We start from the raw sequence: 21,760 nt of genomic DNA, 5'->3' as shown, positions 1-21,760 counted from the left end.
TGAAGCCTAAAGCATCTTCTCTCTGGTTCTTAACAGTTTGCTGCCCCACTGATCGAATTGCTGCACAATCCTTAAACTGACTTGCAAGTCTGAATCAAAGGCCTTCCCATCACAACTCGCCTTTCCTGAGGCTGAAGGGTGCCAATGAGCTGGGCCAAGTGGAAGGCCACAGTATTCCCTGGGGAAGGCTAACGGCCCAGGTCCTGTGATCACTCGTTCCTTCCTGAAGTACTGAGATGCGGACTCCCTCAGCTGTCCGCCACAGTCTGTCCCCCTTCAGGTGGCAGGTTATGACTTTACTCTCGTATTTACATGAGACTAAGGTAGTGCAGGTCTTGGCTGTTCCACACTTTGTACTCTATAAAGACCTTTCCCGACTTCAAAGACCTCACGCTGCTTTGGGGAGACCTGACCTTGTGCCAAGTGCATATGACGTGGCCCATGGGATGGCATCGGCTTACCTACCTTCCACTGTCACCCGCAGTACCCACATCCGGGCCTGTCAAGGTCCCCACATTCTTCAAAAGTCAGTCAGTGGTGATTCACTTTAGCAACCGCATGCATATATATGGTAAATAAATCCTGGAGTACAAAAGGCTACACAAGAAAAGGAAAAACTTCTCTTGCACTTCACATGCGCAGAGGGAACCACCCTTTTCTGATAAGTTGACTCTGTCATTCACATCATTTCCCCATGCTATTCACTAAATGGTTATGGAAAAAAAAAAGTTAAAATCAAAATCTTTTCGGTCATTTTTTTGAGGTTGAACTTGACTAAAATGTATTTTTAAAATATTGTTCTACCAAAATAACCTTCCGAGGAAAACAGTGACATCTCGTTAAAAACACAGTGCTGTTTGTTCGAAGTTACAATGGGTGCAGAGCTTGGAACACATGGGCAAATGGGGTGCCTGCGTGGCTCGGTTGGTTGGGTGTTCGACTTCGGCTCAGGTCATGATCTCAACTGTCCGTGAGTTCGAGCCCTGCATCGGGCTCTGTGCTAACAGCTCAGAGACTAGAGCCTGCTTCAGATTCTGTGTCTCCCTCTTTCCCTGCCCCTCCCCTGCTCATGCTCTGTCTCTCTCTCTCTCTCAGAAATAAATAAATATTTAAAAAACTTTAAAAAAATGAAAAAGGAACACACAGGCAAGCTCTTTTTCCAGCCTCCCCTGAGGCTCTGGGATCATTTCTAGAAGTGGAGGTGGAAATTCACTGTAGAAAAAGCAAGCGGGTATCAAACTTCTGGGATGCTGGGTGTTGCCTGGTAACAAGTATAATAGAAAAGAAAGAATGGGAAGGGGCCAGGGCTAAACTGTCATCAGCGGACATGTCTGAGTTCATGCCCTTCTCATTAGCTCCAGCGCTCAGAGACACACGTGATCGGTGCCATGGCGTAACTGGTTCCCACTGAAATCTGATCCTTGAGCTGAAGTCCTCATTGTCCCAGGGCAGCACAGTGAACCCCAGAGAAAGCCTGAGCCTTGGAGGCCAAGTCCCAGCCCTGAACCTGGGCTTCATATCACACGATGTATGTGGCCTTTGGGCAGGATCCAAAAATCAGAGCCACCGTTTCCTCCACTGAGAAATGGAGATGATGGGTGACTTAACTCTCGGGGTGTAATGGCTAAGAGAAATGATGAGGAGATCTAGGACAGTGCCAACGCGTGGAAGTGTATCAATATCAATTATAAACATTTTAGCAGACCTGAAACTGTGCACTGCCTTTGAAAAATAGACATTAAAACATTTCTTAATGTGAATATGATTTGGAAGGAGACAGGTAATTTAGTTAAGCTCCGTTTCTCTTGCCAAACACTATAAAACTCATTTATGAAATTGATTTTTCTAATAACAAATGAAATTACTTATATTCTACTATGGAAAATATATTTAACAAAGAAATACTCAATCGTTACTCCATTGGTCGCCTGTTCCTACTCAACGTACTTCTTTGGGCATATGTCTAGAAAATTAAAATTGCTCATCAAAAAACAAAACAAAACAAAACAACCTCCCCCCTCATTCACCAAAAAAGAAACTAGTCACGTAGATACTAGTGTCTGAAAAATGGACAAAAAATGGAGGTTTTCTTGTCTTTCTGTGGGAAGGGGGTGGCAAAGAACACACTGGAAAGAATCCACAGAAACGCTTGGGTTTAAGTCTTCAGATTTTCTTCTCTCAGATGGAATACTTAAGGGTCAATCACAGTCTAACCCATTCTGAGTGTGGGGACACAGAAAAGCACAATCTATCAGTTTAGGATAAAGCTCTAATCTCTCGCGGCTCTTCTCTGAGAGGGTGGACAAGCACACAGCAGGAAGATTCTGCTCTGGATATAACTGTATGATCTTCTCCTCCCAGGAACATGATGAACACAGACAAGTGGCCTTGTCGAGGGAGCCGGGAACGCCCCCCGGGCTGCCGTGCGCGGTGGTGGCCAGCTCCTTTGGTTTCCTGATTGGGCTCCACAGGCAGCCACGCAGGAGACGAGGTGGGCATGATGAGGCCTCGCTTCCCTGACTTGATGCAGAACTTAGCTTCCGATGTCGCACTTATACGAGGAGCCGGGCTATTGTAATCCCCACTCGATGAGGCAAAGCACCACGGAAAGGATGCGGTGCCTCCTGCATCACAAGCCATGAAGTCTCATTCTGGTCCCCCAAACACCCTACAGACAGCACAGGCCTGTGTCTTCCTGTGTGTTACCCTGTGTCATGCCCACGGAAGGCCGTTAGAGCTCAGGGCTTCCTGGTTGGAAGACTGGAACCCTTCCAGGGGCATCCCAACTTGTGACGTGCCTGTTGGCAAGACGCCGACCCTTCCCGTCACCCACTGACCGTCGGCAACTGGGCAGAATCATTCCTGCGCCACGTTAGTCTTGCAGGAAACACAAATCAACAAATTTCAAGCGGCCAGTGGTTAACGTTATAAAAAGATAGCTGCTAATAAATATCACTATTTGTTCTTATCGCTCACCATAGCATCGTTGTTGGGTAGAAAACCCTTTAATATTATTCCTCAACACTCTGATACCAAAAGAGGCACCATGTAATATACTTCGTTGTCTAGAATCTTCTAGAAAGGAATCTTGTGGTGATTTTTATCATACATAAAAACTCTCTTTCTACAAGGGGATACCCGCCGTGTATGTTTATTTGTTTAAATTTAAATCCAAGATAGCTAACATACGGTGTAGCAATGGTTTCAGGAACAGAATTTAGTGACTCATCACTCCCATGTAACACCCAAGGCTCATCCCAACAAGTGCCCTCCTTAACGCCCATCACCCAGCTAGCCCATCCCCCCACCCACCTCCCCTCCAGCAACCCTCAGTTTGTTCTCTGTATTTAAGAGTCTCTTATGGTTTGTCGCCTTCTGTTTTTATCTTATCCTTCCGTCCCTTCCCCTACGTTCATCTGTTTCGTTTCTCAAATTCCACATAGGAGTGAAATCATACGGCATTTGCCTTTCTCTGACTTATTCCACCCAGCATAATACACTCCAGTTCCATCCATGTTGCCGCAAATGCAAGATTTCATTCTTTTTGATCGCCGAGTAATATCCCGTTGTAACACATGTGCCCAATCTTCTTTGTCCATTTTGTAAAGGGCCGTGAATTTTAAATGGTATACATTATACCATTGAAATCTATAGCAATTTGCCTGTGTTGAATGTGAAAGTGAGGCCTAAGATACTTTAGTGACCAGGTCAAGAAATAGCACAGGCAGCCTGCACTGTGACTCCCAGTCTCTGAGCTCCAAAGCTCATGCCACGGGGCACCTGTTGGGCAAAGAATGACCTGTGTATGGTACCTGTGAGCGATATACGCAAACAGTCCGTTTCTACGCCAGATCTGCCATGACGCGCTACGTTGGGGGACGGAGTTACTGAGATTGCGGATCCCTAAGAACATATGAGATTGTGATTTCCCCAAGGGCGATCTTTTGTGGGGGGGCAGAGCAGTTACGCAATGCTCCAACATTAAAGTGCTGGTCAAGCGTGTAGTGTGCATAGTACCTGATGGTCTCTTGAGCAATTTTCCAAACTGAGCCTCAAAGGCCACTGTGGTCCCCGTGGGCACCCCATGGCCAATGAGAGGTGAGTAGGAGCAAGGAAAGATGTGACGGCACTTGTGGTCCCCTGCGTCCCCAGGACTTCCTTCTCCTTCCCTCCTCCCAGCCTGTAGGGTCCTGGAGCCTCAAGAGAGAGCCGACACAGGGAGATGGCCCCCGGGGTGGGGTCCCACATCGCTCCTCCTCAGGGGATTAGCTCTGGGCCGACAGGACGCACTTGCTACCATGCTCTGCCCGCTCCGTACATATATTACATTACACGTATCCCGATCAAAGCAAACTTGCACCGGCCCGATGCAGGAACACCAAAGATCTGGGTTATCACGGGGGAATTTCTCTTAACCCGGGCCGATGCCTACAGGTGTCACCAATCGGCTCTCCATCCGGAGGCACCAGGGGGTCGTTCTCATGCCCGCAAAGCGGTTTGCACCAGCACCCCGCGTCCTGGGACGGCGCGGGGCTCGCTACGATGCGAAGGGCCGGGGCCCAGCCCGGGGCAGGCCTACCTGCGGGTTCGGTGGAACTGGCACCTCTTCAGCGGGATCTTGGCCACGTGCTCCTGCAGGCCCACGAACAGGGCGCTGCGGCTGTGGAGGAGCTGCAGGCTCCTGATGGGCTCCCCCCGCCGCTCGGGGAAGAGCTCGATCTCCTCCAGCAGGCAGCTGCCGGCAGCCGGGGCCAGGGGCGCCCGCACTTTCTTTATGGTGCCGTAATCTGTGAGGGCAACAGGGAAGGAGGCAAAGGGACAGAAGGTCAGCGGGCCTCGCCGGCCACCCAGCAGCGAAGCCGCCACGCGTCTCCAGCCCGGCTGCTCGCACGGCGTTCCAAAGCGATGACTGGCGCGCTCGGTCCGGCCCGCGTCTGACTCCGGCTCAGGTCCTGATCTCCCGGTTCACAGGTTCGAGCCCCGGGCCGGGCGCTGTGCCGACAGCTCAGAGCCCGGAGCCCGCTGCGTGGATTCTGTGTCTCCCTCTCTCTCTGCCCCTCCCCCGCTCCTGCTCTGTCTCATTCTCTCTCTCTCTCTCTCTCTCTCTCTCTCTCTCTCTCTCTCTCTGTCAAAAGTAAATAAAACATTAAAACCTTTTTAAAACAATGCTGACACCCAAATCCCACCCCGGACCTCTTCAATCGCCAGTGCCGGGTGTAGGGCAGGCACACCGGCTGTGCCGCGGCTCTCAGCTACCGGGCAGCTAGCGGTGAAGACTGCTCGGCCCCCTCAGCCTCGTCCACGTCCAAGTCCAGACACCCAGCGTGCAGTACAGCTACCTGTGGCTCCTGGTCGCCAGCTCTGCTCCGTCCCATGGAAACCGTCAGATGAGAGGAATCCTCAGGAGACTATCTCGGATTCCTAGTGTCCGAAAGAGGTGCTGACCTGCACCCCCTCCGCGCCCCCCCACCCCTGCAGGGCAGACACAACACACCCAGGGCAACAGCAAAGGACACCTCCTCTCCTTCCTGCCTGGGAAGTGCATCCTTCTCTGTCTCTCTTCCTCCTCTACCCGGAACACCTCCTTCCTCTTTCCATCTAAAGCGTGCCCGTTGGGATGCCCTTCTCTGTCTCGCAGTCCCAAATTCTCCTCTCCTGGACAACGGAACGTCTGTTTCTGGCCCGGTCTCTTCCCCGCCCCAGGTTTTCCGGTCACTGCGTGTTTGTGCTCACCTACACCTAAGCTTGGCTGTAAGCACTACCTGTGAATCAGGCATCTCCCCAGACCGGCTGCAAAGAGCACAGAGAGGAGGCCTCTTAGCCGGCGAGAGTCACAGCACGGCCAATACCACGCATCAGGACACAGACCTGAAATGTGTGCTAATGTCCCCAGCGTGCTTTGGCGAAGGCCCTGGTGCCAGCCTGCAAATCAGGGGGCGAGACAGCAAACCCACCAGAAGTACTCCCTAAAGCCATCATTAAGCTCCTCAAATCAACCCATCAGCATCCTGAGTCTCAAAACATTATAATTATCACCCTGAAAATACAGAAAATGAGGCTAAGAAGTTATTCCAAAACCAGGATTAAATCTTCGGCTTTGAGGCTTCCTATCAATCCATGAATCTCAAGAACAATTTGGACAGGAATATTTTCAGGTTTCCATTCCTATGGAAGTGCTCAGAGACTCAGAATATTTCTTTTAAAGAGAAAAGATATGCACAGACATATGTTACCCTGAATTTATTTTTAAAAGTCTCTCTGAAACATCTCCAGTGAATACTTACTGATTACGAACTGACTTCATAATAACATATGCAGCCTTAGTAAACCACGGCTTAATTTTATTTTGAGCTATCTGAATAAATGTGTTACTTCCGAAAAAGTTCAAGCATAAATGGCATTACGCTATACGTTGGGAAGATGAAAAACACAGTGCCTGTCTTTGAGGGAAGAGAGAGAGAGAGAGAGGGCACAAGCCTACACAACAGGGCCACAGACATTCTAACGAAGGAACATCTCACAGACTTAAGCGTGCAAGAAAACTTGTACGTCTTTACTGCAAAAGTCAACCTAATTTGGACTCGGTGACCACAGTCCCCAGCTGGTGGGAAATTCAACGCCAGTGACTCTGGGGTCTTCCTGCCCCGCATAGAGAAAAGCGTCAACAACCATGCACAGCACCGAGGCACGGAGCAAGATGGGTGCTTCAGGGAAGGTGACTTCAGTACAGAGATGTCTCAGCCACAATACCCTGAGAGGAAGTCCTCACCAGCAGATGGAAGTGCCAGACTTCCCGTGGAGCAGTGACAGGCACGAGCCATCCTTTGGGACGTCATGACAGCAGAAGATATCGTCCGAGCCAGAGGCCAGGAGGGGGTGCCAGGGACTGCCACCCCCCAGCGGGCAGCAAGGCGGGTAGGAGGGCTTAAGTGAGAGACCCTTGGGATGCAACAAGAATAGTTTATAGCAATGGAGGGGAGAGGGTGGGGGTGGGGAGGGGGCAAAGGAGATGGGAGTCCAGCAGAAAAATCACCATCTTTGGACCGTTGTCACACTACAGTCACGGGAAATGCGGATTACGGAACAAAAATGCTATTCAACAGTTGAACAAAGGCTCCTGCTGTTCATTATTTCTGCTGTTGATAGATTGCTAGTCTGAGAAACCCACCCAAAAGAATAATAGTTCAAATGTCAACATGCTCACATGCATGCTGAGTTTTTTTTTTTTTTAATTTTTTAAATGTTTCTATTTATTTTGAGAGAGAGAGAGTGGGGGAGGGACAGAGATAGAGAAGGACAGAGGGTCTGAAGCCAGCTCTGTGCTGACAGCAGACAGCCCGATGCAGGGATGCGGGGCTTGAACTCACAAACCGTGAGATCGTGACCTGAGCTGAAGCTGGACGCTTAACCCACAAAGCCACGCCGGCACCCCAGGAACCTCTGCTTCTGTGAAGCTCTTCCTTCCCTGGCCTGTGCCTTGTTCTCGCTCCGGGCTCACACACCTGTTACCTTGGTGCGGAACGCCTTCCTAACCCAGAACACTCACCGTCCTCTCCTACGTCTGGAGGGAGCATCAGGATGCGTGTGCGTGTGCCTTGGATGCTCTGCACAAGGGGCCACCGGGGCAGTGAGTCGCCGTGGGCCGTGCATGCCCTGAGCCCTCATCTCGGGCTCCCTCGCACCTCCACCTCTCTGCGCCCGAGTCACGGGGGGCACCTGGGGCTCTGGGGGCCCAGGAGCACCCCAGCCCCGCACATACAGGTTCTCTGCTTAACATGGCTTCCCGGCCGGCTTCCTCTTTGTGTCCTTGCTCAGAAAGCTGGGAGTCTTCTCTCTCCCCTCCACACACAGCCAGGCAGACCCCTCCTCCTGGGGTGTCTGGGAGGCCCGGGTCAGGGCGTTCTGTCACCATTCGTCTTTCTGCCCGTTTTTCTCTGCCCATCCCCCCCCAGGGGAAGCCCTCTCTTGGGGGCACGATTGGATCTCGTTCTTCCCATCTTCAAGGCCACGTTCTTTTCTTTTCCTTTTTTTTTTTTAATTTTTTTTTCAACGTTTATTTATTTTTGGGACAGAGAGAGACAGAGCATGAACGGGGGAGGGGCAGAGAGAGAGGGAGACACAGAATCGGAAACAGGCTCCAGGCTCTGAGCCATCAGCCCAGAGCCTGACGCGGGGCTGGAACTCACGGACCGCGAGATCGTGACCTGGCTGAAGTCGGACGCTTAACCGACTGTGCCACCCAGGCGCCCCTTCTTTTCCTTTTTTAAATGAATGGCTGTGTGCCGAAACATTTTTATGGGGACGGAGAACACACTGTGTAAGTCTAAGTTGTACATATGCTGCTTTGAGGCACTTATATAATCATGTTACGGGGCAACATGATTACCCCGTAGCACAGCGTCCGCTAACACCTCTATCATGTCACGTGATGTCATCCCAAACAGATACGTTTCGAAATACGAAATGACCCTGGAATTCCGAGGAAGCTGTCTCTCCTTCGAGCACATTAGAACAAAGAAAAAGAAAACCTGGGTCATCCTGCATCTCACAAAAGAGAAGGGACGGGCCGAAGGAGCGACGTCTCTAAATCCCACGACACTGATGTGACCCCGCTCGTCTCGGCAGATTTAATCAGGAGCTGCCACTGGAGTGGTAGGCGGCGAACAGACCCTCGACGCCGCCTCACGGTCCAGACGAATGTTCTCTCCCAGTTACTGGACACACTGGCCGAAGCACGGGTACAAGGATGTGGCAAAGCCATTGGTCTCTTTCCGAGGCAGAAAGGCAGAGCCTGGCCCATGAGAGAGACCACTGGGCAAAGAACTATTTTGTTCAAAAAACAGGAAGACCCTGGTCGGTCCCAGAGAGCGCTTAATTTTTTGTTGCTGTTTCTGCTTTACAACATTTATTACGGTGTACTGACTCATCTCCTTGTTTTGTGGGTTTGTACGCTTGACCTTGAGCACCACGGGGAGAAGATACTATGTCAGTTCTGTCCTCTGACGTGTGCAGAGTGGCCATTGATATGGCCTGTGCACAAGAATAAACACACACCGGGCGAGAGGCCCACTGATGGGTGAGGGACAGAATGGGAGAAAGAAGGAATGAGAAAGTCATCATCCGTGCATCTGCTGGAAAAACTCCTGATTAATATTTTTCCCATTGTGGCCGTTAATGAGAGTTATGTTATCAGTCAGGGTGAAGGGCAAACAAGAAACATCATTTCCCCAATAGGCATAGATTTTAGCTGAAAGTGTCGTAAACTAAATGGGAACGAAGAAAACCATTTTAATTGGTTTCATCTGATAAAATATTAACTCTGAAGATTTGCCATTAAAACTAAAACCATATATACCTTCGACACACTGAAAATTCAATACGTTACTCAAAGTGAGTTACGGGGGCGGGGACAAAAATAAACAAACAAACAAACAAAACAGATGCCAGTGTCAAAAGTTCAGAAATAACAGAAGTAAAACCAATGACTCACCGAAGTAGAAATCAGTAAAAATTTACTGTGCACACACCAAAAGGACAGTGTGCAAACCAGGGCGCTCGGACCATTACACGGTCTTGTTATAAAGCAGCTTACGTAGTGGGAAGGTAGTGACTTTCTTCTTCACAGTGATTGGTTATTACATTAGAATTTTCTTAAATAATAAGCCATTGGTTAGCAGTCACCTTATATCAACCTCGGGAAACAGTTCAAGTTTCCTTAGGATTTTCAGAGGCGTTAGCAAGAAGTGACCCAGGTCAAGTTAGCCTTGCAAAACAAGCAAATTAAGTTTTGTTTGTATGACTGAACTGGTTTTGTCTGCTTGGGGACTTTTCAAGATTAGTTTGCATTTGTCTTTTATTTTAACACAAGAAATACATACAACTTTCTCGATCGTTCTTGGAAATTCGACAATCAACAAGAAAAGAAAAGTCTGGCACTTTCAGCCAGCTGTGGCTCAGGTCCCCAGGGAGCTAACAGCATGCACGCGCGCGCGCGCGCACACACACACACACACACACACACACACACACACACACACAACTGGCACTGCCTTGCCACAAACTCTCCTAATAGCTGCTTCTTCTGGAAAGTGTCAGCTACTCATTCTGTCATGGGCCCCAATTTGAAAGTCACAGTTTTGTAGTTTACTCTCAAATGGAAAACTGTGCACACGGTGAGAGACAGAGCTCCTGCAGGATTTTGAAGGTTGGATCAAAGCTGATAGTATGGCTGTTATTTGCAAGACACGAATAGTCGTAATCACATGAAAATTTCATTAAACATGGCACCAAGTAACTTACATTTGCCTCCTTTCAGCACAACAGACAGCATGCGTATACCCTAGGGGGTTACCAGATTAAATAAAGGATGCCCACTTAAATTTAAATTTTAGATAAACCATGAATAATTTTTTTTCGCATTGGTATGTCCTCTTCAATAGTATTCATACTTTACCTGAAATTGAAATTTAAGTGAGCATCCTGTGTTTTCATTTGCTAACTCTGGCAACCCTGTTATACCCACATTTCATCTGATCATCTCAGCAAGCTAGTTAAGATGTAGCTGATACACGTGACTCCTGAATAGCACAGGTTTGAACTGACTAGGTTTACTTGCGTGTGGATTTCTTCCAGTAACTAACAGTACAATGAATATAATAAATATTGTATTTTCTCTTCCTTATGATATTTTTTAAAGTTTATTTTGAGAGAGAGACAGAGACAGAGAGAGAGAGGGAAAGCAATAGCATGTGGGAGAAGCAGAGAAGGAGAGAGAGAGGATCCCAAGCAGGCTCCACACTGTCCACATGGAGCCCGATGGGGGGCTTAAACTCACAGACTGCGAGATCATGACCAGAGCCGAAATCAAGAGTTCGACACTTAACCGACTGAGGCCCCCAGGGACCGCCCTTATGATTTTTCATAGTAACATGTTCTTTCTTCTGGCTTCCCATATTGTAAGAATAAAACATACATTACACATAACATACAGAATATGTGTTAAGGACTGTTTATGTCATCGGTAAGGTTTCCAGTCAGTGGCAGGTGAGGAGTGGTTAACTTTTTGGGAAGTCAAAGTCACACATAGGCTTTTGGATGTGCAGGGTGTGGGTGCCCCCAGCCCCCTGTTATTCAAGGATCCAGCATATACGCGTGATTATTCTTACTTTCTAGATGAGAAAATGGGAGTTTCAGAGAGTAGAAGAATTAGTACGTATTTTTGATAAGCTGTATTTTCCAAGTCCTCTAAGGGATTCAGACATGAAGTAAGCTTTCACTTCAATGCTGATGAATGAGATCAAAGATTGTAACAAATAATTCCAAAGTAAACATTAATTAAAAAAGCTACTGCTAAAGAAGCAGTGTCATGCAGAAGAAGATGGCCATTGAGGAGGGCACTTGTTGGGATGAGCACTGGGTGTAGTATGTAAGCAATGAATCACAGGACTCTATCCCCAAAACCAAGGGCATGCTGTATACGCTGTATATGAGCCAACAATAAATCATATTAAAAGAAGAAGAAGAAGAAGAAGAAGAAGAAGAAGAAGAAGAGGAGGAGGAAGGAGGAGGAGGAGGAGGAGAAGGTAGTTTTACGTAGATTGTCTGCCTTCTCTTTTTATTCCATGACCTTGTCTGCAAGTCATAGGAACCTGACCAGTTGGGAGGTAACAAGAAGAGAGTCAACATTCTGATCCCATGGGAGCTGCTGCCTGATGCCCACTGGGGGGACACGCACAGGTGGCAGCTGCTTCAGAAGGCACGTGTTCCTCTGGGCACCAGGACCACCACACCAACCTCCCATATGCACATGCTGACGTGGGCGCAGCGGAGCAAACACAATGACTGACATGCCCAATCCTTTATGCGCCATCTGTCTAGGGAGGCACGCGGAGCCAAATTCAAGTATGTGCCTACAGATGAGCAGAAGCTGTAGATACACTTAAAAGGTGGTATTTCTGGCAACACGAGAAAGGGAAAAGTACCCCAAGAAACAAGGACCATGCAAGGTACTGTCACCAGACCAGACCTCGCACAAACAAAGGGCTTCACTAACACACTTGCCAGAGGTAACGGTAACGTTCCAGGGCATAAATCATCAGAATGTGCATCCAAACAATCCCTAATATTGATTCTTGCCGGTGACTAATGAAGCCACGGAAGACCAGAAGTGAGTCTGATGGCGGGTAGAAAATGCAGGGGTGAAATTGGATTACTGTAATAACAGAGATATTCATTTAGACCTCCATATTCTGGGCCATTAGGAAAATGACCAAAGGAAAAAGCAAAGACTGTAAATAAAATGGCTTACTGAGGTAAAGTTGGAACATCATCACAGGAAGGAATAATAAATTCAATTTTAAAATGAACGAGGGATTGCTGGGAGAAAATATTTATGCAATACTTATCAAAAAACAGGAGTGTAACTTGAAAAAGATATAAAGAAATTGCCCCAAAGAATAACAGGCACAAGAGACGATCCATGAGGGGCATCTGGGTAGCTCTGTCGGTTAAGCACCCAGCTCTGGATTTCGGCTCAGGTCATGATCTCATGGTTAGTGAGTTCAAGTCCCATGTCAGGCTCTGTGCTGAGAGCCCAGAGGCTGCTTGGGATTCTCTCTCCCTCTCTCTCTACCCCTGCCCCACTCTCATGCATGCTCTCTCTCTCTTTCTCTCTCTGTCTCTCTCCCTCCCTATCTCTCTCAAACTAAATAAATAAACTTAAAAAAAAAAGAAATGATCCATGAAAGCCTGAATCTCGCTCCCTCAGCCTTCACCCCACAGGAACTGGGGTGTGTGCTCTACAGCAAACCAGCTATGGAGCAGTCCACAGGAAAAGTAAATGAAACAAGAACAAAAACAAACAAAAATAAGTGTGTGTGTGTGTGTGTGTGTGTGTGTGTGTTTTACACAGGAAATAAACAAGTATTTTGGTTTCAAAGAAAAAAAAAAATATATCCTTAGAGTGGAGTGTGGCAGTAAAGAAAGTTTCCAGGACAAATTCCTAGCGCATTTCCTGGGGACAAGATGACCTATTCATGGGACCTGGGAAGGCAGCCGAAATGATTTCAATCCGCAAAACCTTCCAACACTGACGCCTGCGAGTGGGAGCTGACAGAGTTTGTCTGGACCAACGCCATCCAATGGCAATATATTACAGTCCACATAAGTACTTTGAAGTTTTTCTGGTATCTACCTTAAACAAGGAAAACTGACAGGAAAACAGATGAATTAATTTTTATTACTTATTTGTATTTATCCCAATGTATCCGAAGTATGATAGTATGTAAAATTATAATATGTAATTAATATATTATTGAGATATTTTGCATTAAAACTTCTTTAATGTTTGTTTATTTTTTGAGAGAGAGAGAAAGAGAGTACGAGTGAGGCAGGTGGGGGGGGGGGGGTTGCTGGTGCAGAGGGAGAGGGAGACACAGAGTCCGAAGCAGGCTCCAGCCCCTGAGCCATCAGCACAGAGCCCGATACGGGGCTCGAAATCGTGAACTGTGATTATCATGACCTGAGCTGAAGTCGGACGCCCAACCAACTGAGCCACCCCGGTGCCCTATTTTGCCTTTTTTTTATACTAAGTCTTCAAAATCCAAGTTCAACTGGGACCAGTCACCTTTCAGGTGCCCAGTAGCTATTTGGTGCTGTAGCTATAGCCTTGGGCAGCCTGGGGATGCACCAGGCTCTCCTGGTGCTGTCCTGGAGAGCCAGGTGTCTACCTGCCCCCCCCCCCAAGATAGTAAGTTCATGAGGGTTCACTTCATCCACAGTATGACAAGCTCTGTTGGGCTGCATTATACACTTTGAATCTTGCCATATGATTTCCCTTGAATAAAGGGCTCCCATCCACAAGTGTCTAAAAAAATCCCAGCACTGGAGCAATCGTTTCCTATTGTGGTAAGATAACCCAGGTCCCTAAAGGTTAACTAATGGCTCTGGGACTAAACCTGGCCCTTAACTCCTCATCTCCCCATTTGGCATCGCTCAGCTGACAACTTACCACAGGCAAGTGACAGATGTCCTGTGAGAGAGTATGCAATCACTGTCGGGTCAGGTCGGAAACCTATGGATTGCCACAAAGCAATCAAACCATTAGGGAAGGTTCTCCCTGCTCTTCGTTTGCTTGGTAGGGTTTTCCTTTCAACTAGGGGTCAAGCTCGTCCCTGTTCTTCTTTGGAGTGTAGTTTCTGTATCACTCTTCTGAGAAAATGAAGGACCCTGAGGACCTTCCAAACAGAAAGAGTATGACATCATCTTTTAGGATCCGCAGTTCGAATAATCAATGTTACAGCTAATGCACAGAGGAAAAAAAGAAACTAACCAAAATTAAACTAGCAAGGAATGAGAAGCACAAGTGTATAGCTTGATGTGTAAATAGGGAAATACTGGCCACCTTCACTTTCCTAATTCGGTCCATTTTCTGAATCCACGTGGATTCAGACAAGTCCATGTGGGAGAACGCGAGAGACCCCATTGATAGGGCCACCTCTCATTGCGATTGGCCTTCTACCATCATGTTTTCCGAATTAAAATTCCAAATGGTCACAGGATGTTACAGATGGAAGGAACCTACAACAATACTGCGAATTTTGCAGGCGAGGAAATCAAAGCCCAGACAGGCTAAGTGAGTGCCAAAGTTCACTCTTGGGCCAGAATTTAGAGCCTCTTCATACCAATCAAGTGCTGGTTAGTTTTGTCCTAAAAGTATGGAAGGGATAATATGCAATGGCTGTAATGGTGCATCAGTATCAACATGGCTGATGAGCTCCTAAAAGATCATGGGGGCTGATTAGCGGTGTGTGAAGCGAGAGCAGTTAATCAAGACAAAGAGTAAGCTATGATTGAGGGGTCTGTGCTTATCTTATCCTAGAATTCAGTCCACAGTAACTGATGTATAAGTGGTGCCAAGCCCGGAACTGATCTGACTTCTCCATCAGGCTTTGGGCTCTCACTTCCAAGAGCTCAGGACACAAACAAGAGAATAATCTGATGAAAAGGGTTATCTTAAAAAAAGGGGGGATTTGGGGCGCCTGGGTGGCTCAGTCGGTTAAGCGTCCGACTTCAGCTCAGGTCACGATCTTGCGGTCCGCGAGTTCGAGTCCCGCGTCGGGCTCTGGGCTGATGGCTCAGAGCCTGGAGCTTGCTTCCGATTCTGTGTCTCCCTCTCTCTCTGCCCCTCCCCCGTTCACGCTATGTGTCTCTCTCTGTCTCAAAAATAAATAAACATTAAAAAATTTTTAAAAAAAGGGGGGGATTTAAGGTGACAAAAGATATTTAAGCCAAAAGAATCTCACAGTAAAAATAAGACCCTGAAACCACTGTTTGCTGTAGGTCACATTTGCTCTGTGCAGTGTAAGCCCTACTACACATCACTCAGCTATGCTGGTTGAGAATTGGTCATATTTTTAACTTTGGGGGAAAGTAACAGACGTTTTTGTAATTGTCAATGTTCACTTTTCTCACTAATAAGGACTGAATAGTTTTAATGAGATTCAATTTTGCGTCTTGATAGAGATGGAAAAGCATAACCATCTCTCCTTTGCTATGAAAATGGGTCTTATAATAAGATAGGGAGTATTATGGGCTAAATTGTGTCCCCTCAACGTTCATGTTGAAGTCCTAATTCCTAACACCTCAGAATGTGACTATATTTGGAGACAGGGCCTTTAAAAAGGTAATTAACACACAACAGGTTGTATAGGGGGAGGTCCCTTCTCCAGGATGTCCTTGCAAGAAGAGAAAAATTAGGATGCAGACATGTGCATCCACATGTGAGGACGAATCAGGAAGACGGCCGTCTGCATCCCAAGGAGAGGAGTCTCTGAATAAAACAACTTTGTCAACACCTTGACCTTGGACTTCCATCTCCAGAAATAAGTGTGCAGGGCTGGGGGCGGGGGGCACCTGGGTGGCTCAGTCAGTTAAGCATCCAACTTTGGCTCAGGTCATGATCTCACAGTCCGTGGGTTCGAGCCCCGCATCGGGCTCTGTGCTGACAGCTTGGAGCCTGAAGCCTGTTTCAGAATCTGTGTCTCCCTCTCTCTCTGCCCCTCCCCTGCTTACGCTCTCTCTCTCTTAAAGACAAAAATAAACATAAGAAAGAAAGAAAGAAAGAAAGAAAGAAAGAAAGAAAGAAAGAAAGAAAGAAAGAAAGAAAGGGGAAAGAAGTTTCTGTTTGTTTAGTCTACCCAATCTGCGGAACTTGTTATCTTCGTTATGATGCAAGCTGGCACAGGGACTCCATGTCAAGAGTAGGATATACAAAAGTAAAAAATAACAAAAAAAAAAAACCAGACTTTCGCCCTTCAGATAATTTGCTTAAAGCAATTTCAAAACTAGACCATGAGTTATTTTTCCACATTCCCTTAAGAGGTCATGATTGAAATTGAAATGCAAAGGCACTATAAATTATAGGTTTGACTCGTATGATCACAACGTAAGATTCATCTTAGTTACAGCCTAGTATTTTCAAATACTGCCATTTATTTCACTTAATCCCCTATACGTTTGATCCCGGGCTAGTAAAACAGCAAGAGAATGATATGGGACATGGAACATTGTGAAAAATGGATGCATTTTGATAAGCATTATAAAATAATTCATACAGACGGTGCTGTTACTCACGACCTTTATGCCAAAGGCTCTCCTGCTCTTTGGGGGAACATCAGAGAGAAGGGAATGAGCACTCAAGAATGAACTTTCAGGTACCTGAGGAAAAGGGCGCTGATTATAATGAATTTCTTTTTGAAGGATTTCTAGAACTTTAGTCTCACCAAAATTTCAAAAGTTTATGAAAACACACCTTTTTTTTTTTTTTTTTGAAAGAAGGCAGGAAGGAAGAAGGGAGGGAGAGAGGGAAGGAAAAGAAAAACGTGGTCAGCTCAGAACAGTGACGACAGCTGTAAATGAAAATGATCATTTTTGAGTTTTCATGCTTGCATACGATCAGACAACCTTCTGCAATTCACTAAAGCCTGAACAATGAAACAATTAAGCTTTAAGTAAAATGCCTTATGCTCTACGTGTAGAGTGGCTTTAATTCGATGAATTTGAGAACACTGAACACTGAAAAAAGTGTCAGAGAAATGGATTCTTCTTAAGAACAGCAGCCTGGAGGCACCACCCAGGCTCAGTCAGTTAAGCGCCCGGTTCGGCTCAGGTCATGATCTCACAGTTCTTGAGTTCGAGCCCCACATTGGCCTCTGTGCTGACAGCTTGGAGCCCGGAGCCTGCTTCGGATTCTGTGTCTCCCTCTCTCTCTGACCCTCCCGACTCGTGTTCTGCCTCTCTCTCTCTCTCTCTCTCTCTCTCTCTCTCTGTGTCTCTCTCTCTCAAAAATAAACATACAAAAACAATTAAAAAAAAAAGAGAGAACATCAGTCTGAAGCATTTCCAAAACACACAATAAATATATATTTCCTATAAGGTAAAAAAAAACCTTAAAGGGTGGAGTTATACATAATTTTGTGTTTTGTAAAAAAAAAGTCATAAAAAGCAAAGAAAGGGCTGGTTCATAAAAATGTGGAATAAAGATGCAAAGATTATTTATTGCAAACCATTGGATGGTTAAATGTAAGCCTGACTCCATTCTCCTCTTGTGACATCTCAACGTGTTACCGTATTTTAAGGGAGTTTTCATTAGTGAGCTTGCTGTGTGCTGAATCCAGTACAGAAACGAAACCCACGAAATGGACACAGGGCACTTCTGACAATGGTTACCTGCGACTGGGCTGGAGATTCACTGTGGACACTAAGACCACGAACCTGGAAAGCTAAATTACTGTCTTTCCAATTGTGCATTTGACTCTATTTGATTCTCTGCCACTGTTTCCAAGAGACATTTTATTGTTTTGTCTCATCGACCCAGAGTTGCCGTGGAGTAAAAGAAAACCTTTTGTATTTGCATCCATTACTGTTCCAACCATTATCAGTGAAGTAATGATGAAATGCCCTCTTCCGCTCACTGGGCAGCATGTTGCCATAGCAACAGATCATTACATAAAGTTCATCAATTCAGCTGCTCATTATCCCAAAGTAGCAGACAGCTAATATGTTATGAAAGTTCTTTCTTTTAACTTGTAATTGGGCAAATGAATTAAACTGGTTTTGACAGTGGGACTCAGCATTGCATCTATACAGTACAAGGGAATTTAAAGAGGAAAACGGGGCTTCGTGGTTACTGTACGCTTAAAATGGAGCTTTTGATTAACTCGTTTTATCAGATCCAACTAAGGGATTATTTTCTTTTTCCCAAGAAGAATACGCTAGCCAGTTGAAGCCTCTTAGTCATAAATTGTATGCGACATTCTTCTACCCCTAAGTATTATTTTAAACCATATTCCCACATCTCGCCCTGGGTTGAGAAGTTCCAGGGACGGTGGTCCTGGAGGATGTAGCTGGTCTTCGTCACTGTGATCTCACTGGCATCTGCAACGGTGCCTGGCACATGGTAGGTGTTCGAGCAGAGCACAGGGTTCAGAGTGTGGACCCTGGGGCCCCACGGCCCGGGTTAGACTCCCGACTCCAACACTTACAGGCCATCTGGCCAAGAGCAGGCCAGTCACCCTCTGCGTCTCCTTCACCCTGGGGTCCAGCTCACAGGTTGGGGGCCACGCGGTGAGCTTCTCTGGGCAGAGGGCTTGAACGGTGCCTGGCACGCGGGGCACATTACGTAAGAATCCGCTAGAAGTATTGTCTTGCCACTTCCAGCTCGTGGATTATAAGCCCTACTCAAGTGTCGTCTAAACCGAACAGGCTCCTGCCTCTGTCCGTCCTCACCACACCCAAAGCTGGAGGGGAGATCCTGCCTCTGAGCCAACAGCGTCTACCGCCTTACAGAAAACCACACCAGACCACACACTCCTTTAAGGTATGCAAAATCATAGGCCGATGCTTATAGGAAGTTTATCACTGGAGTTTCTCGTGAATAAAAACAGTATTACATTTAAAATGAGAGCGCTCAATCCAGCCCTCTGGGTGTCCTCTCAAAACTCCCCTCTGACCACACCACTTAAATCTAACTCTCATCTTCCCGCTAAGGAGGCAATTCAAGTTTCCAGAAGGAAATTACTCGCCTTAGATTTATTGTATCTAAATTACAAAACAGCCACCCGGCTGGCAGTGTCGGCCGCCCCTCTCTGACAGTCACCAGGCAGGAACACAGAGTCTAAATCACCCTGTCACCCCAGTGGTGAAATTTACACTGCGTCTGGTCCCATTAGTGTGAGCCGGGATGGTTGAGAAAAATCTATGCTAAGCACTTTTGTACTTTTGCAACATTAATTTAAAAGGGGGAAAAAAAGAGAGCTCGCTACTCAATGGAATAAAAATTGTCATTTTTCTGAACTGCTACATTATACTAATTATGAACTAGTAGCTGATGCGTCAAGCTATTTGGTAGCTACAATTTTCATGCCCTTTCTTCAGGCATGACCTTATCCATTCCTATGGCTTCAGAGCTGAGCTGAGGTCTCTATTACTGACCCAAACTTTTCTCTTTCGCTTCAAAAAAAGGATTTCCAACTACCAGACCGCCCCCATGCAACTGGAACTCACCATGTTCGAAACCCCGTCATGTCTCTTCCCCTTAGGCTCAAATCTGTTCATGCATCTGAAATCCTGAATTCATTTGTTAGGATAAGAATTTCAATGTGGCACATCCTATCTTTCAGCTTTATCTCCTGTGCCTCCACCCACAACTCCAGCGAATTTAAATTTCTCACCTTTCAAATGCCCCCATATCTTTCTATAGCTTTCAGTTTTCCATATTCTGTGCCTTCTCTTAGGACGACCCACCCATCCTTCCCCACCAGGCAGCCATCTTATCTTTCGAGATGCGCTGACAGCTCGAGAAACATATTCCACCTGAGCATAGACGGGACTCTGTGAATGGAAGAGCAGGGATTTCTTAACAGAAGTTATGGGGACAAGTGTGGACCTCCAAAAGCATGAAACAGGGATGTGAGATAAGGAACCAAATATCCGAGGGGCAGGAAAGCCTTAGCTGGATCCAACGGGCAGGTGTGACATGTATTCTCAAATGTCCCCGTGTAGGGAAATGGGCTCTCCCCGTGACACTTCTGAGATCATAGGCCCCACACTGATGGGCAGATTCCAGGCCCCTTTAGCCTTCTGGCTTCCACGCTGACTTTCCAGTGTGGCTCTCCGAATCTTCCATGGGTTTAGTTTGTGATCTACGTGGCATCCCAGCCCAGTTCTCAATCACGAAGAAGGCAAATTATGAGTCCTAACAAAATACACTGTTTTTCCATAACTAAGACTTGACTCTTTGAGAGACAGTCAAAGCCTAAAACCAGTTATACATTGAAGGCCATGGTGAGGGTCCCAATCAGACAGCAGGAAACATGGGACCAGGGGCGAGGGACAACAGGTTCTTGTCTGGAGATGGGGCAGGGTCATCCTCAGGGTCCACGAGCAGTCCCCTGATTCCTGGGAGGGCCATGTGTCAGAGGACACAGGACAAAACCCAGACACTGGAGAAAAGACTGGATCACCGCTCGGGAGAGAAGATGTCCAAGGCTCTGTCACTAAAACCAGGGGAGAGTTCAGAGCACAGCCAGGGTGAGATGAGCCGGCACTGAGCCTGCATCTTCTTGCTCCCAGCATGCTCGGTGCCCAAGGCCCGGAAGGAATCTGAGGAACCCGGAGGTGCGGGTTAAGGACCCACCTTCAAAAGTTAGAGATTCCTGAAGACAAAGTGCCAGGCGGATCACCACAGGACGGCAATTCAGGAAAGACCAAAACAACTGACTCTCATCCAGTCCACGCAGAAATAAACTAATGCTGAACACCAGTATGTAAAAAAATACCAACATTGTGCAATCTATAAAATTTCTAAAGGAAAGAAAAAAATGATTGTTTAACTCAAGGAGCAGCAATTCATTGTGAAGATTGCCTTTAAAGACCCAATTTATCAAGGACGAGTCAGGAGCACTATTTTTCACATTGAACCAGTGATCTTTTGCTGAAGCCAAGACCAGATTTTAAAAATTAATTAAGTGATCATATCAATGAGGACCATATCAATGAGGCTTCTACCTTGATAATTAATCTCTTTCAGTACTAACGGTGAATTTTTAAATTATTTTTCCAAAATCCCATAAATGTATTCAGACAATTAATTAGTGGAATATTTACTTTTTGGTACATATAGGTGGAAACTGAGGCCTCTAAAACCTCCTATCTGTTCTGAGAGTGTGAAAACCAACTTCTACTGGCCTTAGGTCAGGGTCATTCTAAGGGACTCTTACTGACTGCAGACAACTCTTCAGTATTTTAGCCTCACATGGTAACAATGCTTCTTGCATACTTTCTAGTTGAAGAAACAATTTTTCCTTGAGCAAATTCTCCTTTCCTTTTTTCCAACTCAAGTTTCATTCCTCAAATAAAAAAGATCATATATTCAATCAGTTTCATTATACCCAGTTGGGAGCACAATAGTTAGACTAAAAACATGGGGTGCCTGTGTGGCTCAGTTGGTTAAGTGTCTGACTCTTGATTTTGGCTCATGTCATGATCTCACGGTCCGTGGGACTGAGCCCCACACAGGGCTCTGTGCTGACAGTGTGGAGCCTGCTTGGGGTTCTCTCTCTCCCTCTCACTCTGCCCCTCTCCCACTCACTCTTCCTCTCAAAATAAATAAGCATTTTTAAAAAAAGAGTTAGACTAAACACAGATGACAAGAACCGCCCTCCTGGACATTGTTTTAATCTCAAAATGCTTTAAAAGTTTC

General features: G+C 46.5%; 1 protein-coding gene across 9 annotated transcripts in view; it reads right to left on the bottom strand.

Moving 5' to 3' along the window:
* SEMA5A (semaphorin 5A) overlaps nt 1–21,760 on the bottom strand; it is a 483,514-nt gene that overhangs the window by 106,975 nt on the left and 354,779 nt on the right. For all 9 annotated transcript variants that reach the window (XM_023239575.2, XM_023239573.2, XM_023239601.2 and 6 more), the window contains one exon: nt 4,580–4,787. In XM_023239575.2, coding sequence (XP_023095343.1) covers nt 4,580–4,787 — 208 coding nt within the window. The remainder of the gene's footprint in view (nt 1–4,579; nt 4,788–21,760) is intronic.

Source organism: Felis catus, chromosome A1 (genome assembly GCF_018350175.1).
Source record: "Felis catus isolate Fca126 chromosome A1, F.catus_Fca126_mat1.0, whole genome shotgun sequence".
In the NCBI taxonomy this organism is placed as follows: Eukaryota; Metazoa; Chordata; class Mammalia; order Carnivora; family Felidae; genus Felis; species Felis catus.
Note: the sequence above shows the minus strand (reverse complement) of the source record. Positions and strands in the feature narration are given on the sequence as shown.